Source organism: Eimeria maxima, genomic scaffold (assembly GCF_000499605.1).
Source record: "Eimeria maxima Weybridge genomic scaffold, Emw_scaff909, whole genome shotgun sequence".
In the NCBI taxonomy this organism is placed as follows: Eukaryota; Apicomplexa; class Conoidasida; order Eucoccidiorida; family Eimeriidae; genus Eimeria; species Eimeria maxima.
This window is the reverse complement of record NW_013566853.1, coordinates 1-14416: the sequence shown is the minus strand read 5'-3', so window position 1 is coordinate 14416 and position 14416 is coordinate 1. Positions and strand designations below refer to the sequence as shown.

Sequence of the window (14416 nt, the reverse complement as noted above, 5' to 3'; positions counted from 1 at the left end):
ATATATATATATATATATAGCAGCAGCAGCAGCAGCTTGCAAGGGGCTTTATAGGAGAAGGAAAACAACGGAAGGGAGACGAATTGTTTGTCGCTTTTTGCTAAGGTCCCTGTATAAGGACCATCTGCTGCGGTGAACAGGGAGACAGCAAGGCTGCTCTAAGAGAGGGCCTGCCTCTAACGCTTGTTGCTGTTTGCTGCAGCACTGCTGCAGCAGCGCTGCTGCAGCAGCGCCTGTTATTACTCTAGCAGTAAACGGGAAAGGCATATGTTTATAGAGTTTGTTTCGTCGTACACTGTACGTACACCGCAGGTTACAGCCGCGCATGCAGCTTCTTAACCTCGCGGGCCCTTCTTACATATTCTTTCTTCGCCTCCAACGCAGACATCGAGTTGCATGCCTTCCAGGCTTCCTGCAGACAGCCAGCACGCAACAGCAGCAGCAGACCACAGTTGGGTCAGCAGCAGCGGTATACGTACACCTTGTTCAAGCCATTTCGTGGGTAGCTGGCTAGCCATGCAACTAACTAGCTATGGATCTGCGTAGTGAGCTTGGCAGCTAGCCACAATCGTTGCCAGTTAGCCAAGTAAACAACTTGGATTAAGAGTGGCGGGGGTGGGAGGCATGTGGCAGAGAGGTAGGCAGCTAGCTACTAGGTAGCTACTAGGTAGCTACTAGCTAGCTACCTTCTCAGCTCCTAAATAGCTACTGGCTGGCTAGCTAGCTAGCTAGCTAGCTGCTTACCCATTTCTTATATTCGCGTAAGTTGAAGCGCGACGGCTGTTTAGAGGGACAGAGGCCAGCAGTAGCTCTCTTATATAAACCATAGAAGGCGAGCTGCTGCTCTATAGAGAGCACGTTTGCCCCCTTGTGCTGCTCTGCAGCACGAATATATCCCTAAGGAGACAGACATCATAAAAAGGAGACACCTTATATATAATATACATAGAACAGGCAACTGTCTCCTTACTAATAGGAGAGACATCTATGTACCCCTCAGCATAATCTGCCTCCTTAAGGGAATAAAAGAGACAAATAAAAGAAGAAATAAACAAGGAGACATACCATGACACAAGGACAGGAGACTGACGCAACCTGCTACAAGCACATAAACCCTAAACCCTAAACCCTAAGCCCTAAGCATACTTTGAATTCTTCGTCAAGAGCCTTCTCGTCATCATCCGGCCGTGGTATCACACTAGCACGGCGATTTTGGTGGTGGTGGTGCTGCTGCCGTTGCTGCTGCTGCTGCTGTGTCTGTAGGTGCTCTCTACCGGTAACCTGCACCTTATGCTGTTCCCCCTCCCATTGCCTATGCTGCTGTTCCTGTTCCTGCTGCTGCTGCTGTTGCTGTTCCTGTTCCTGCTGCTGCTGCCTGGTTGCTGTTGCTCCCTTCAGCTTTAAGGACTCCGTTCCTCTTGCATTCTTTAAGTTAATAAGTTTTTGTATTAATTCTCCTGCATACTTCTCGTGTATACTGAGCTCTGTCCCTCCTTGTTCTGCCTTAGAGTTATATAGAGGGGGGAGCTCTACAGCTGGGCCATCTAGTAACCCCTCGGAGCCCTCTGTGGGTCCCCCTCGGGGGCCCCCTTGAGAAGTTAATGGAGCATACCCTGCTGCACCTACTGCTGCATTGATGCCGTCAACTGCAGCAGAAATAACACGCTGCAGCGATTGCAGCAAATCCTTAGGAAGACCTGCAAAGAATCCCCTCTCAGGAGACAGTGCAGCAGCAAGACCTTCAACTGAGACAGATCCCATGCCTCCTTCAGAAGGATCGGCAGTATAAGCTAGACGGTCGCTGCTGCTGCTGCTGCTGCTGCCGCTTAGATTCTCCATGGCATCCCTCGCCAACTTTGCTGCTATTATCGCAAATAACAGACGGGCTACGCATGCCTTCCGTGATTTAGGCTGCACCTGCTGCTGCTCCTGCTGCTGCTCCTGCTGCACCTCTCCCTGCACTTGTTGTGGTTGTGCCGGGTGTTGCTGCAGCTGCTCCGAGCGCTGCTGCTGCTGGGGATGCTGCTGCTGCTGCTGGTGTAGATGTTGTGTGTGAGATTCACACTCGTGGGGAAGCTGCGGGTGCTGTTTGTGGTGCGGTTGAGTGCAAGACTGCTGCTGCAGCGGCTGCTGCTGCTGCTGCAGCTGCAGCGGCAGCTGAACTTGCCACATAGGCTGTTGCTGCGGTACCACAACCGGGAGGATCTGTGGCTGGATAGGCCCCCCATGATGCCCCAAGAGGGCAGCTCTGTGCATGCAGCAAGGGCAGGATGTTGCAGTACAAGGTCCTGCATGATGCTGCTGCTGTTGCTGCTGCTGCGGCGGCTGTTGCTGGAGCTGCTGCTGGTGGTTGAGTTGCGACTGCTGCTGCAGCTGCTGCAGCGCCTTGGCTATAGCATCAGGGTCAACAAGTACTTTTGCCTGTTGTGCAAGAGTATGCTTGCCGTTATTTCTTAGGTGTACGTACACCTCACGAGCTATGCGAGATAACTGCGGCCCTGATAAACCAAAGAACAGCGGCTGAGGGCTGAGGGATTTCTCTGCAACTGAGAGGATGGCCTCAGGGACAGATTCTGCAGAGACGATCCCCATCTTCCGCTGCTGCTGCTGCTGCTGCTGCTGGTCCTTAAGAGGTAAGAGTTGTGTTGCTAACGGAGAGACAACTGCTGCTAATGCAGGCAACATGAGAAGAAGACCTAGTTATACAACACACTTTGTTGGGGTATTCCTTAGATCAGAACATACAAATGCAAAAGACTTGGCTGCTGTTAACGTTGCTGCTGTTGCTGCTGTTGCTGCTGTTGCTGCCACGGAAGCTGCTCGGCTCCTGCTGCTGTTCCTGCTGCGCTGCCAGTTTCGCTGCGATCGAAGGGGTTTAAAAAGGGGGAGAGAGAACAGGGGTAAGATGTGCTGCGGAGACACAATGTCTTGAAAGGAGATACAGAGGGTGAGTTAGTTGCGAAGGACGGAGACAGGCTGCCTAAGAGCGCAACTCACCAGCAGCAGCAGCAGCAGGGTATCGTCTGCTGGCCCCAGCACTCTCTAGTTGATCAGCGGTAGAGAGTTTAGAGTAATAAAACAACTAAACAAACGAAAGAAAAACATGAAAGAAGAGGCGCCGACAAACAGACAGGCACTTATTGGTGACGACACACGCCAGGCAGACCCTGCAACAGCAGCTGCTGCTGCTGCTACTGCTGCTGCAGTGGCAGGGGGAGAAGCAAAAAGGGCGCTTTAAGCATAAACACGTTGCCTCTATCTTATAATTCTTAGTTGACACTCAATAATATCTTTATTTCTATAAAGCTACCCTCTTTTAACTAACAAATACATGCAAGCAAGCAAAGACCCAGTGTGCCTTACAGCCGCAGGGGGGCCCCGTCGGCAGTGAGAAGGTACTTCAATGCAGTGTATGGGCATGAGGGCCCCTTATTTGTTGATCTGAGCCTTTAGATGTATTTATCTTTACACCAGTGACAACAAACAGCAACTCTCCCGGGGACCCCCCCTACGCGCATCGTACTCAGCGGCACCTGGGGGCCCTCAGTTGCCTGCTCCTGATCCCAGAGGTACCCTCCAAGGGCCCCGCCCTTGGGGGGCCTCTGAGGCCGTACATGGATGTAGGGACCCCTGTAGACTGTAACGTGAGAGGAGAACATCAAGAAGTGGGCCCCCATGTCTGCTGCAGCTAGTGACGGGGGGGAGAACATAGAACAGCAGAACTCATTGCAACCCCCGCGGATTCCTTTTCAGTTAAATGTACCCCCTGTGGAGTGTTGCATTTGTTACGGCTCCAATTTCTTCCCTCAGTGGAAACAGGAGGGGGGTCCCACGGGGGCCCCCCAGGGGGCCTCCCAGGGGGCGCCTCAAGGAGTCACTAAGGGGGCTCATGGGGAGGCACCTTTGGGGATGACGGGGAGCCGCTCGCAGCAAGAGCACCCAGATGTGCCAGGGGCTTCTTCAATTCCAACCAGCAGCAGCAAACCCCCCATGGGGGATCTGCTGCTGCTGGTGCCGCAGCAGCAGCTGCTGCAGTGGCATGAAGCAAATTTAAAGGAAAATATGCATCATTATTCGTCTCTTTTTGGGTGTTTATCTTCTTTTGGGGGCCCCCAAACAGCAGCAAAAGGGGTTTTGCTGCTAACAAGGGCCTCAGGGGTGCATGTACTCTTCAACTGCAGAGTCCCCACTGGCCTCGACTGCCCCAAGGTTCGTCGCGTGCATGCATGCAGTGTTACAGTTGCTACCAGTTTATATTAAGCTCTTCTTGCTGCATATGGTGTTGCTGCTGCTGTTGTTACTGCTGCTGCTGGTAGTGGTGGGTTCGTTGTTGCCGTCGTAGAGTTGCCTCAGTGAGATGTTGGATTGCTGTTCTTTCTGCCGCTGCTGTTGCAGTCCTATAATTGCTGCAGCAGCAGGAATAGAAGCAACAGCACCAGCACAAGCTGCTGCATAATCTGTTGCTGCTGCATTTGCTGCAGTTGTGCAAGTATGGCGTAACAAGCACAGAGTCTGTCTTATTGGACATGAAGTATTGGCCCCACATGTATATGGCTGGCCGCATGCAGAAGCCTGTGAGCGACACGAGGGGGCCCACACCACTAGAGTGGGGCCCTCAACACGGCCCCATCCCCCAGCCGATACCGTAGTTGTACCCTCTACGTTATTTCTCTTCCTTTCTCCCCATTTTATGTATATATGTGTATTTTATGTTTATGCATATGCGTGCCCTAATTAGATGGTGTATTTATTTATATATTAATGATTTATATTTATAATAATGCAATAAAATGTACAATATAAATACAAATATAAATATAAATATAAATATAAATATAAATATCAATATCAATATCAATATCAATATAAATATCAATATCAATATCAATATCAATAAAAATATCAATATCAATATCAATATATATATAAATATAATATAAATATAAATATAAATATAAATATAAATATAAATATAAATATAAATATAAATACAAGTATTGATACAAATATAAAGAGGGATACAGATACAAATATGAATATAAGGACACAACTAAATATAAATAAATAAATTATATATATAATATTAAGGTAAATACGGTGTATATGCAGGTATCTATCAGTTGGTGGGGAGACACCGCAGAGAGAAGAAAAGAATTTGACGACGCGTTGGAGACGAATAGACGTAATGCAGTAAGTTAACAAAAAGGAGACTGCCTCCTTTTCTATTGTCGCCTCCTTTTTTACTGTCTCCGTTTATATCTTTATGTCTCCTTTTCCTTCTTTCTTTATCTTATTGCTGTCTGTATCTATTGTATTGTGTCTGATGACTTGAACGTTAGACTTTAGAGTCTGTTGTTCAGGGTTAAGGGTTTAGGGTTTAGGGTTTAGGGTTTGGGTATCTTGTTGCTGCATGCAGCTGCGACTAGCCCTGTTGCTGCTGCCTGAGGAGGTTACACTAGAGTGTCTCCTTAAGGAAATTGTCTCCCTTTCCTACAGAGGTAAGAGGGGCCCCCTAAGAGCATCCCTAAGGGCACGTTGAGTTCCCCCAGGGAGCCTCTGGAGGGACTCTGAGGGCCCCTAGAGGGACTCATAGGGGCCCCAAGGCACAAACCTCCTAACGAACCTGTGGTGCCCCCATGTGCCGCCTTTGTGCTGCTGTCCCTACAGGAGACTTTAGGGTACTCTTTGCTGAGGATCCAAACAAGGCTAAGGCAATTGTAGGTGCCTATGCACCACAGCAGACAAGTTTGTGCTCTGCTGCTAATCCCTATTCTTATACTCCTTGCGAGCTATATTAAAGACTGAGGGGCCCCTTAGGAGTACCTGGCGACGCTTGCAGGGGCCCCCAAGAACCTCGTGACCGGCTAGAAGGTCCTGTCTTGCATGCAGACAGCACATCTTGTTGATAGGTGTCTCCTTTTGCTCAGGTTAATGGCCAAGGAGACGCCTTGTGCTCAATTTACCTCCCGCTTTTATCGGAGATCCCTTCTGTTCACTTGGAGGTGGAGGGGGGCCCCCTGTGTACTGGGGAGCCCTCTGTTCTTGGGGAGGGCCCGTTGTTACAGAGAGCCCTCCAGAACCCGCATGCACTATGGGGGCCCCTACAACTCCGTCGCATTCGCGTCCGGGTAAACCCCTAAGAGCTCATACTGTGGCAGCAACACCTTGCAGATTGCCCTGAAGGCTAGGGTGTAGGGTTTGGGCTTTAGGGTTTAGGGTTTAGGTGGGCTTTTGCGTGTGCAGCAAGACAGATCACCTGCTGCTCTAGCTGCTCTTTATGAGCCCCTTCCTCTGTCTCTTCGTCAGAGAGCAGAGGCTGGTAAGAACAAGCCCTAAACCATAAACCCTAGTTTAGTGTGTGTACTGCTGTTATTCTTCCTGCAATAGACTTCTTGTCTCCACAAGGGTATTTGTTTGCATGCAGTCTCCCACCATCCCCTAAGGAGCTTCTCGGGTTTTTTCTGTAGGCCTTTAGAGAGGCCCCGCGGGGGCCCCATCCCAGCTGGTGGGCAGCCTGTTGTGGGGCCCCCCAGTGCAAACGCCCTGCGACTGGGCCTACAGCAGTTGGTGTTTGGACCCACCCTTAAGTGCAGCCTCAAGAACGCTGTCTCTGCGGGCTTGGGGGCATCGGTAAGACACTAATACAGGCACTGGGGCATTTGCATGCATTCATGCACAACCGTGCACGCAGTCACATATGGCACATGTCTGTATATGTGTACTGTGTTGCTGTCTTTTTCCTTAGGTATTGTATAGCATGCATAAAATAAGAAAACGCCTAGGTCTATGATAATGACGTCTTCTTCTTTCCTGCTGCTCTCCTGCTGCAGTCTGTCTCCCTTCTTAAGCTGTCAAGACACCGCAGCTGTGGATATTTTCCTGTGTTCTCCTACTATCCTATTATAAGTGCAACTGCCTCTTTTAAGTTTAAACTATGCCTACCAGTCAGCAAAGAGCCATTAAACATGTATGCACAACAGCTCGTGCACGCATGTGTGCATGCGTAAAACGCATGCACACATGCATAAAACACACGCACACATGCATAAAAAGCATGCATGCATGCATGCATAAAACGCATGCGTGCATTTTTTTGAACTCGACAGTAAGTAAATGCCCACTGATGGTTCTTTAAAAAAAAAATAAGTTGTCTGTACAGCTCAAGCGCATGCATGCAATGTATTCAAATAGCAAGTTAGCGCATGCACAGCGGCCACCATGGCCAGCGGGGGCAAGGTGGGGCTATTTAATAATGGGGATGGACAGCCCCAAAGACAGATAAAGATAACCCCTTAAGCATTAGGTTTCTCCCCTTGCATGCAGCTACACATCGCATAGCATAGCGACAAACAGACTGCTCGTTGGCTGTACATGCAGCGTATTAGCTGCAGCAACAGAGACAGCCTGCTTTACGATGCACGCATCCCACATGCATGCATGCATGCACGCATGCACGCATTCACTCATGCATGCATTTTCCTTGCATACATGCGTAGTGGTAGGAAGAGGGCTTCAAACCATATTTGCCGCCACTTGGGCTTCCGGTTCGTTGCTGCTGGGGGGTTGCAAGACCTGGCAACTGCTGCTGCTGCTGCTGCTGCTGCACAAATTGCTGTTGCTGCTGCATAAATTTCTGTTGTTGCTGCTGCAGTTGTTTGGGTCGTCCTGTCTTGAGTTTTCTTTGGTTTGTACGCGAGTTTGCGATTGTTGTAGTTCATCAGGGTGTGCGGCGTCGGAGAAGGGCTTATCCGCTGCTGCTGCTGCCGTTGCTGCTGTTGTTTTTGCTGCGGCTGTTTTTGCTGCTGCCTTGCGTCTGCCGAGGTAAATATCCAAGAAACTAAAAAGAGCAGTACCTGCTGCACCAGCAAGAGGAGCAACAATGAATGCAACAAGATAAGGAAGAGAAGAAATATCATCAGGTACAAAGAAAGCAAAGGAGAAGGATTCTCCTGCTGATGCTGCAGCAGCAATTGCGCACAGCAGCAACCCAATAGTAGAAGTAATTAATCCACCAATAAATCCCCAATTATTAACCTTAGGGTGTATAGATAGAAGAAAAGGACCGGATAAAATAGCACAAAGGAAGTTAGCCGCCATAAATAGACGCATAAGGGATAATTGTAATACAGCAATAATAATTGCTGGTATATTTATTAATAACATAGCAAGACGTGCCCAATTAAATGATGAATTTCTTCTCTCTATTTCTCTGCCTATAACAGACACCGCCGCTACTTGGTATGTATCTACACTAGAGGTAACGCATGCAACAGCAAGGACACATAATAATGCTGTCCATCCTTGTGGTAAATAAGTTGCAGCAAAAGAGAATAAAGATCCTCCTTTATATATTTGTTCTCTTAATGGTATGCATGCACTACCCGCTGCACCAAATAGCAGCACGGAGGCACCTGCTAAGAATGCTGCTAGCAGCAAACCTAATTGCATATCCTCTATGGATCTACTTGCCCATAATCTTTGCCATATTCCTTGGTCGCATAGGAAGGTAGGCCATATAGATAGGATAAGTACTGCTGCTGCTGTAATAGAGGAACCAAGATCTGCTGCTGCACCAACAGCAGCAGATGTATCTCCTGCTGCTGCTGCTGCTACTGCTGCTGCTGCTGCTGTTGTTGTTGTATCGGGACCAGCAAAACATAATAATAAATATAACATTAAGGGTATAAATAAGGCAACTATAACAAGGGCTTGTGCTACATCACTAATAATACTACATGTTACTCCCCCTATACCTACATAAATAAGAGGAACAAAGGCAACAAATAAAACAGCACAAGGTAAAGAAAATCCTTTATCTGCTAAGGAAGAAATAGATAGACCTATAGTAGTTAATTCAGAGGAAAGGGATAAAAACATCATAGATATAGATATGCATGCAGATATACTTCTTGCTAATGTACCCAATCTATCATCTAAATAATCACAACTACAATAAGTTATTAATCCTTTTTTATTTATTATTTTTTTATTACATATATAAGGAGAAATAATTAATAATAATATATAAGGAAGACAACTACTTAATGAATAACCTATTACTCCTGCCCATCCATAGTAACTACCTGCTAATGCAGGTAAATATAGTACCCAATTACCCATAAAGGAGGCATAAAGGGATAAACCTAATGACCCCCAACCTATCTCCCCTCTTGCACTTAGTAACCATAAACCAGGAGATAATAAACCATCAAGAGATACATGACGAGCACTATAAAATATACACAAAGAAAAACCAAATAAACTCACAAAGAATAATACATACGCCACCTCTACAGATACCGTTGCCATCGCATTTAATCTATTTATATTTATATAAATATATATATAAATATATATATAAATAAAAATATCTTTATTTATTCTTCTTTGGAAACACCACCCTTAAGAGAAAAAAATACTGGGGAAATAAAGGGGGCCCTATATGGGTGGTTGGGGGGGCCACTGCCACCCCTTAGGGAGGAAAAAGAAAAAAAAGAAAAATATACACAGGGGCCCCAAATGGGTACAAGAGGGGGCCCCTTGCAAAAAAGATAAAAATAATAAGAGAAGAAGGCGAACAATAAAAGCAAGAATCCAATCTTGGGCCCTCAGGGGCCCCTCTCGATGCTCACACGGGGCCCCCAAGGGATATTGGACGGATATAAAGGCAAACGGACAATTAAAACAGTAAATAATAAGAAAATCAAGAAGAAAACCACGAATAAACTCACTTTTTACTGCAGAATATGGCCCCACACCGAAGCAACCAGTACCCGACAGCAACAGCACACGCGGGAGGGCCCCAGCAGGTAAGGGGGCCCCCCATTGGCCTATGCTAGCCTTCTTAGTGGATCATTAAGCAAATATACTTAATAATTAATATTTACTAATAAATCCTAAATAATAAATTAAAAGGAATCAATTTTAGATAAACGATGTACGTAAATACCTAGCCGCTATCTAGTGGGGGGTTACTGACTCGCGTAGACACGGCAAACCACGAGCAACTAAACGCTCATTTATTTGAATATTTAAAGAATAAGAGTACTTTTTGCTATAAACTTAAATTAAATAAATATCCATAAAATAAAAAGCAACTTTATGCTGCATTACCCCCACAAACGCTCATTCTGTGCACTACAAGTAGTGCATGAGCAGTACAATGGTTCATCTTGTGGTCTTCTTGCGATCTTTTCGTTAAAAAGGAGTAACGTATATTAAAATAACTGTACTTTATTTATTTAATGCAATATATATAGAGAAAATGCAAAAACTTCCCTTGTGTATCTGGCTGCTGATGGGGTGAAGGAGCGAGTGACCCCCACCTTAGAAGGGGGGAAAGGAGGGAGAGGACGAGTAAATAGTCTTTTTTTTTCGTATTCCTCAATTAAATATCTTTCTATGGATAAGTACTTTTGTTTAAAGGATATTTAATGCCATTTATTGGTGTCAGTGTAGCTGATAGGTACAGAGGATTATAATACCTAGTGGTACCCCAGTGCTATTTTAGGCTTAGATATTAATAAATATAACCATAAATATAATTATAATTGTATAAATGTAATTAAATATATTTACTTGTCTATTTATACTTGTGGGGTGTCTTGCGAGGATATAATTACTTTATAAATCGGATTAGATATAGAAAACTGTCTGTAAATAAAAAGACAAAAGAAGAGTGCACGAAGACACCCTTGCATGCATGCATGTTTATTGCATGCATGCATTGCATGCATGCGCTGCATGCAAAGCCCCAAAGTTGATGCCCCCTTCTTTTGGGGCTTTAAAAGGAAAGATTTTTATATTTTTTATGTTTGTTTTTTTTATGCGAATTGCCGCTGTCTGTTTGCTTATTATTTGTATTAGTAGTTGGTGGTGCCTTCTTAGGAAGAGATATACACCCTAAAGGAGACAAACATAAACAATCCCCTAAACACTAAACCCTACAACGTAATGGGGGTTTTTGGGTGTGTGTGTGTGTGTGTGTGTGTGTGTGTGTGTGTGTGTAAATATGCAGCAATCATAAAAGCCCCAAAAGTTGCATGCATAAACAAAAGGAGACACAATAAAAGCAGCAGGAAAAGAAAGCCTACATAAATGAGATAATTAATAAAGGAGACACAAAAATAAATAAAGTAAATAAATAAAATAAATAAATAAAATAAATAAATAAGTAAAAAAGGAGGCAGTTAGTGCATTTCTTACCAGACAAATCACCACCTTTTGTTGCCCCTGCAATCTCCTCTGCAGTAAATTGACTAACGCCGTACTTCTGCAGCAAAAAAAAAATAAATAAATAAAAAAATAAGTAAATAAATAAATAATATATAATGTATATAATATTTATTTTATGTACATATATGTAAGTGTCTCCTTTGCATTCAACATGGTGTCTCCTTTCCCTTCCTTACCTCAATAGCATCAGGGCCTAGTGCTTCCTTAATTTTCTTTATCTGTAGGGTTTGCTGCTGCAGCACCTCTGCTGCTGCTGCTTGCTGCGCCTCCCCTAGGGACTCAAGGGGGCCCCCTTGCCCTACTGCTGCTCCTTGTTTAATTGCTACTCTTCTTGTTGATGACTGCATAAACTTTGCCTCTTCTTCTGCCTCTAATATACCCTAAATGTATACATCAAGACACACACATATTCATGCATGCACGCATGTACGCATGCATTGATGCATGCGTTGATGCATGCACGAGTGGATGGGACAGAAGGAGAGGGAAAAGAGGCAAACAGGAGGAGACAGAGAGACAAATAGGAAGCCTGCCTAAACCCTAAACCCTAAACCCTTACACGTAGGTATTGGTGTAATTTAACAACTGCTTTATTAAACAAGGCTAAGACTTGATGGACAGGCGCATTAAATTCCTCAGCAACTTCATCCGCTGCACACAAACAGACACACATATACAACTAGGGTTTAGGGTTTAGGGTTTAGGATTTTTAGGGTTTAGAGGCAGTGTTTGGTGACCTATGCCATCCGCGCTGCAACATGCTTGCATGCATACATGCATGCACGCATGCATGCATGTATGCAGCATTGTGGCTACTAGAGGTGAGTGTGTTTGTGTGTCTCCTAGTGGAGCAGGAGGAGACAAAAGGAGACAAAAGGAGACAAACAAAAGGAGAAAAAGAGACAGAAAAGGGGAGAAAAGGAGACCGTTGTAATCTTACGTAGTTTTCTTTGTCCTCCTAATGCTAATAAAGTAGCACATTGTAAGAAAGATAAATGTAAGGAGGAAGAAGAGGAGGAAGAGGAGGAGGAAGAAGAAGAAGAAGAGGAGGAGGAGGAAGAAGAAGAAGGAATAATTTTACTAAAATAAATAAAAAATAAAAAAGGAATTAAATCCATGATTAAGGGTAAATCGGCCAATTGATTTGCATATTGATTTAGTCGATGTAAATCATGTAGAGTAATCATGGATAGTAGCTGCAAACAAATATACACATTAATTAATTAATTAATTAATTAATTAATTAATTAATTAGTTTATGTATTTATTTATCTACGTTATATATTTATATTTAATGCAAATATGTGTATATTCAATACAAATATACTTATACTAACACCAACCGCTGCCGCAGCAGCAACAGCAGCAGCACCAACCGAAGCAGCAGCAGCAGCAGCAGCAGCAGCAGCAGATGTGCTCACTGTTTGTGCATCAAGAGGCGGTGAGGAACCATGGGGGCCCCCCTGCGAGGCCTGGGGGCCCCCTGAGGTAATAGCAAGGGCTAAGGAGACAGGGAGATGCCTGAAGGGGCCCCCTAATAGTTGCATAAAACGACGACGGAAGTCAGCAGCAAATAGCTGTATCCATTCAGGATCTGCTGTTCTTCCCTGCAGCAGCAGCAGCAGAAGCCGAAGCAGCAGCAGCAGCAGCAGCAGCAGCAGCAAACACACACACACATACAAGTGTCTGTTATCCAGCACGTATAAAGGAGGCAACTGTATCCTCTATCCAGCAGCAACTACTGTCTCCTGTCTCTTATTTATTTTTCTTTCCCTCCCTTTTTGTCTCTTTCTTTCTTTCTTTCTTCCTTTTTATTCTTTTTATGTGTCTCTTTATCTATTAAGTGCCTCCTTTTTGTGTCTGCTGCTGCTCTGATTGTCTCTTACTGTCTCTCCTTGTGCACGGATGCCTCCATAAAGTCCATGACGATTTCTTTCTTCCTTAGCCTTTCCTTCTTTATCTTCTTCCCCTGCTGCTGCAGCAGCAGCTGCTGCTGCTGCAGCAGCAGCAGCAGGAGTAATAGGGCGCAGCATAATACAACTATGCTCCCCTGTTACGTCATTAGGCTGCTGACGTAAATATACAACAATAAATCCCTTACGTGACCAGAAGCGCAGCAGTTGCTCGGTAAGACCGAAGGCAGAGCCTATATAGTCAATAAAGAATGGAGGCTTGCTGTTGCTGCAGGGACACAGGAGAGGAGGAGTTGCTGCTGTTTGCTGCAGTTGCTCATATGTTACTTCACGTAATGATACACCTGCTGCTGGATCTTTACTTCCTGCTGCTGCTGCCGTATCTCCTGCTGCTGCTGCTGTTGATTTGTGCTTTTTAGACTTTTTCTTCTCCTTTTTACGCTTCTTGGAGGAAGAAGCAGCACGTGTTTCCTCTTCTGTCTCCTCTTCTTCTTCGCTACTATTCATCTCTTCTTCTTCTGTCTCCTCCTCTGATGCTCCTGCCTCTGCATCGAGGTCTTCTATATCCATATCCATAGCAGATACCCTCTGTTTCTTTTTCCCATTCCCCTGCTGCTGATGCTGCTGCTGTCTCTCTTTTACGCGGGCAAAGGCAGCAAACTCAGGAGGCTCCTTAAGAGACACTCCCTTCCCCTCAAAAAAATCAATCAGCTGCTGCAGTGCAGCAGACCCGAACCCCATTCGCTGCAAGCTTGGATGGACAGCAATCCTTACAATCCGAGCCTGAGATACATATCACAAACCCTAAATTAGGGTTTAGGATTTAGGGTTTTGGAGTCGGGGTTCCTTCCGGAGGCAAGAAGCAGTTCATCTTATCCTGCCCAAACTACTTCTCCTTTGTGGACTACTGCAAGAATGATGTACCTCGAGAAAAATATGGTTTTAGGGTCTAGAGTCTAGGGTTTAGGGCTTGCTTACCCCTGTTAGGAGTCCTATATCTTCATCTACAAATGTTTGCGCTAGGGTCCAAGGCAGCAAATCGCCTGCAGGGCGAAGCCCCCTGCCCAATGCCTCTCTTATTGCTCCTCTAGATAATGCTCCTTCAATTGCTACCTGCACGTAAATCCTAAACCCTAAACCCTAAACCCTAAAAACAGAAACCTATCCCCAACTCCCCATCAACTCCATGATGATCATCCACCCACCCACCCACAGATGCATGCATGCATGGATGCATATCTACATATCTACATATATATATATATTAT

The 14416-nt window shown here is 45.3% G+C and overlaps 3 protein-coding genes across 3 annotated transcripts; 1 reads left to right on the top strand and 2 right to left on the bottom strand.

Annotated features, from left to right (window-relative positions):
• Positions 1–313: 313 nt before the first annotated feature.
• Positions 314–2592, bottom strand: EMWEY_00045570 (hypothetical protein, conserved; the record flags this gene model as incomplete). The annotated part of the gene is made up of 4 exons (XM_013483029.1): positions 314–412; positions 745–897; positions 1066–1095; positions 1147–2592. 4 exons carry the CDS (start codon positions 2590–2592, stop codon positions 314–316), a joined length of 1728 nt encoding a protein of 575 aa, XP_013338483.1.
• Positions 2593–4526: 1934 nt separating this feature from the next.
• Positions 4527–6790, top strand: EMWEY_00045560 (hypothetical protein, conserved; the record flags this gene model as incomplete). The annotated part of the gene is made up of 8 exons (XM_013483028.1): positions 4527–4574; positions 5110–5190; positions 5417–5498; positions 5668–5717; positions 5928–6128; positions 6244–6319; positions 6425–6630; positions 6746–6790. The coding sequence occupies 8 exons, from the start codon at positions 4527–4529 to the stop codon at positions 6788–6790; spliced, it is 789 nt and encodes a 262-aa protein (XP_013338482.1).
• A 3993-nt stretch (positions 6791–10783) lies between these two features.
• On the bottom strand, positions 10784–14261 carry EMWEY_00045550 (hypothetical protein; the record flags this gene model as incomplete). Its single annotated transcript, XM_013483027.1, has 7 exons — positions 10784–10902; positions 11206–11272; positions 11412–11615; positions 11795–11886; positions 12686–12842; positions 13122–13931; positions 14127–14261. Coding segments are annotated over 7 exons (1584 nt in total), but the record flags the coding sequence as incomplete, so codon positions are not given.
• Positions 14262–14416: the final 155 nt, after the last annotated feature.